The sequence below is a fragment of the Brienomyrus brachyistius genome, unplaced genomic scaffold (genome assembly GCF_023856365.1).
Source record: "Brienomyrus brachyistius isolate T26 unplaced genomic scaffold, BBRACH_0.4 scaffold39, whole genome shotgun sequence".
Taxonomy (NCBI): domain Eukaryota; kingdom Metazoa; phylum Chordata; class Actinopteri; order Osteoglossiformes; family Mormyridae; genus Brienomyrus; species Brienomyrus brachyistius.
The window spans coordinates 2,933,704-2,937,625 of NW_026042314.1; the positions used below are offsets into that span (position 1 = coordinate 2,933,704).

Here is a 3,922-nt window from a genome sequence, read left to right on the forward strand (position 1 = left end):
GGGGGGAAACCGGAGTACCTGGAGGAAACCCCACGACGACACGGGGAGAACATGCAAACTCCACACACATTTGACCCAGGCGGAGACTCGAACCCGGGTCCCAGAGGTGTGAGGCGACAGTGCTAACCACTGCACCACCATGCCACCCTACATCAAAAACCAAATGAATTAAAAAACGCGGAAAATAATGTTGAAATGAAAATATATTTTTTGACAGCGATCGACGACCTGTAATATTTTTGACGATGTCGCTGCTATATCGCTATTTGTAAAAAAAGGAAAAAAATAGTTACTGGAAAAGCTACAGCGTTTTAAAAGTATTTGCTCTACCGATAAGCTACTGAAAGAAGTAAAGTTAGTAGCGTCGATTATTTTAGTTAGCTACTCCACAACACTGGACATAAAAATAACTGAACAATGTTAACATTTTCGTAATTTAAGCCCTCTCAACAGAAGCACTTTAATGAGAATATTTGAAAAATTAACTGATAACATATCAGTTATCTATATATTTTTAATTTACTTTGAAAACAGACTCAAATTAAGCCTATACGAAAAATTCAGAAGCCTATACAGTCTCAAATGAAGCCTGTTGCGTTTTTATACAATCGGTCTGGGATTCCGCTTAACGTCACGCCCGAAGCTCACACTTTGATTGCAAACGGGAAGAAACATAACTATTGTCACGTACATCGGCGGATGTCATCAATTAAGCCTGCATACTGGAGAATACAAAGGGACAGCACACGCAACGGGGGTTGCGAAGTATTGCCAATGTTTCATTTCTATATCGAGCGCTTGCTTGTCCAGTGTCATTCCCTCGTTCCTTACCTTGCCTGCCTTCCTTTCCCAGAGCAGCCCTCGTCCCTGAACCTCCCGTCCTGCCTTCCCTGCCAGCCCCAGGATCTCTCGTCTCCCCTTCCCTTCGTCTCCATGTCCTGTGCCTGCCTGTTGGACTGGATCTCCCCGGCTACCGAATCTACCTTCTGTCCCCGACCATTCTTCTTGCCTGGCCCATTGAAAGCCTGTTACCTGCTCGATCTAATAAAGATCGCTCTGTTCCGCATTCCTGGGTCCGCGTTTCCCTGCCGAGGGTGTCCTAACAATTATGTCTCCAGTGATAATTTTCTGCTAATAGCATTAATTCTCTTATTTCGGTATCGGTGTACTGCATGTACATGTTATCACCATCAAAGAAAAAAACGCGTTATGACTTATCAGTCATTATTATTGTTTTTGTCGTTTATTTAATCGTGTAGCAATACTGCCACTTGTCATATTATTAATTGCGTATTTATATAATATTAACCAATGACCAATCTCTGTATCTTACTAGCATCTTTTGCGCATTTGTCTTTGTATCAGCCGTAGCGGTCTGCAGGGGGAATCGCAGAAGCTGGAGTTTCTTAGAGCGCTGCATGGGTTTGGACAAACATTAGGTATTGGTAATATTACTGGACAAAAATATATCGTTATTGGTGTCCACCAAAGTTTCCAGCACTAGCTACAAGAAATGAGATTGAATGCATTTGCTCGTTTTTATTTGTATTTATTTTTTAAAAAGTTTCTTACATTATATCCGTGCTTTTTAAAGGTTATATCTCAATTTTTCAAAAGTAAACACAAAAAGGATGACACTTAATGCCCCCTCCCTGCCCCCACCCTATTTAGAACGTTAGCGTTCCATTACGTAAAAAATGCAGTACTACGTCATGATGCACCGCTTATAAAGAATCTGTTTGATAAGGGAGAAGCAAACACAAACGATTCGTGAGTGCATCGTACGTGTTGTAAGAGCAAGTGAAGCTGAAAGACATTGACAGTGAAGGTAAGGCCTCCCCTTCAAAATGTATACTTCACTTAGATCAAAGGTCTTAAACTAAAAAAAAACGCTGTGATATGCTAAACTACCGACCGCAAAACGTGCAGACTGGCGGGTGTCAATTGCGCTGGAATGACATTACATGGTTTTAATTTTTCTCTGATATCGGCCGGCCATATACAGTAATTTGTTTGAGACCCCTGAATTTAAATAATAATTATTTTTTATAACGATGGTGGCCTATATAATGTGCCGATTTACTTGTGAAGTTGTTCAGCTGGTTGACATGGCATTGATTACTGCTTTTTAAGAAAGTGCATGTAGTCTCACACTGTAGAAGTCCATTGCTCAGTTGTCAGCATGCTCAGCGTGTCGCCTGTGATGTGTCCTGCACAGCAGCAGGCTACATTGCGTTTAATGGACTAATACTTCTTCAACCCATTAAATGATTCCTTTCTCTCTCCCTGCCAGTGATGGCACCCTCTATCAATCTCTTCACCTTCCTCGTCCTGTCCCTGGTGGGGGGCAGCTCTTCATGGGACTTAGCTTCGCCTTGCGGATCCGGCTCCATCCTGACAAGGCCCTACACGGCCTTGTGTGAGCTGGATGCGGTGTGGGGCTTGGTGGTGGTGGTGGCGGCAGCGGCGGCGGCCCTCGCCTCGCTGATCCTGCTCCTGGTGGTACTGTGTCGCCTGCGGAAGATCACAGAGGCTGAGGAGCGCAGCGGGGTGGCGCCGCTACTCCTGCTGCTCGCAGCCATATTTGGGCTCTGTGGCCTCAGCCTGGGATACATCGCTGAGCAGCAAGAGAGCCTCTGCTTCGCCCGGCGTGTCCTGAGGGGGGTGTTGCTTGCTATCTGCAACACATGCCTCGTGTTTCATGGTCTGCGACTGCGCCGGTTGGGACAAGGTGCTCATAGCCCCAGCACAGGTCAACTGATGGGGCTGGCGGTGGCCTTGGCCGTGTTGGATCCGGAGTGGATCCTTCTAGCCACGATGTCCACGTGCCAGCCAGCCTGTGAATACCAGCCGCTGGACTTTGCGCTGGCCACCACGTATGTGCTGGTCCTGCTCCTGGCAGCACTGGTGGGGGCGGCCTGCAGTCTGTGGAGGCAGCAGCCACGGTGGAGGTGCAGGACCGCGTGGCTGCTCATTACCTGCCTGGCCTCAGTCCTGCTGTGGGTGGCCTGGATCACCTTCTGCCTGTATGGCAACGCGGCGCTTGGCCTGTCCCCAACATGGGACAACCGGGTACAGGCAGTGGTGCTGCTGGCACAGGCATGGCTGCTCATACTGCTGCACGCTGCTCCTGAGGTCCACGCCACCTTACGGCCCCCGTCCCGCATGAGAGAGGCCAATTTAGAGGAGGGCCTTTCTCACCTGTAGTTTGGAGCAAACCGGGACTTCGTGTTCAGTGACAACAACTCAGGTATGGTACTTTGTTTTCGCTTCTTTGACCTACTCTGTGACTCTGTGTGTACTTGAGAGAGAGCATAGCCCTCGCTCTTTCCTCACATGGAGCCCCTACTGGAAGTCTGTGGAACAGCAGCATATAAACAAGGTCTATGGACCTTTCCCTGTAACTCAGATCTCACTTGAGCAGAGCTTAGGTACCATGGCTGCATGTGCCCCCCCCCCCCCCCCCCCAACAATCCCAAAAAAAATGTGAAGTATGACTACTGCAGTGCTGAAGGATGTTTACATGATCAATATCTGTCTCTCTCCTGCAGGTGTCCTCCCCAGCCCCCAGGAAACATTACATTTTAAATAAATAATATATATATATATATATATATATATCATCATCTCTGGAAGTGGTGTGTTTTTTTAGGGTTAAAAAGTTGAGAAACATTCAATGGTCATCATCATACCATATATCAGTAGCCCAGCCACTGGTCAGTTCCTTCACTCTACTGTTACAGACTTTCATGAAAACATTTTTTAAATGTGGGTGTTTTACCTGTATGATATGCTTGCCTTTTGTACTGGACATAAAATAGAATTTAATTTTTACATTATATTACTCATACAACAGGCGACATGGTGGTGCAGTGGTTAGCACTGTTGCTTCGCACCTCTGGGACCCGGGTTCGAGTCTCCG

General features: G+C 46.7%; 1 protein-coding gene across 1 annotated transcript; it reads left to right on the forward strand.

Annotated features, from left to right (window-relative positions):
• The first annotated feature begins 1,732 nt into the window (after window positions 1–1,732).
• Window positions 1,733–3,607, forward strand: LOC125722489 (G-protein coupled receptor family C group 5 member B-like). The gene is made up of 3 exons (XM_048998674.1): window positions 1,733–1,828; window positions 2,294–3,250; window positions 3,552–3,607. Exon 2 carries the CDS (start codon window positions 2,296–2,298, stop codon window positions 3,205–3,207), a length of 912 nt encoding a protein of 303 aa, XP_048854631.1. The 5' UTR covers window positions 1,733–1,828; window positions 2,294–2,295; the 3' UTR covers window positions 3,208–3,250; window positions 3,552–3,607.
• Window positions 3,608–3,922: the final 315 nt, after the last annotated feature.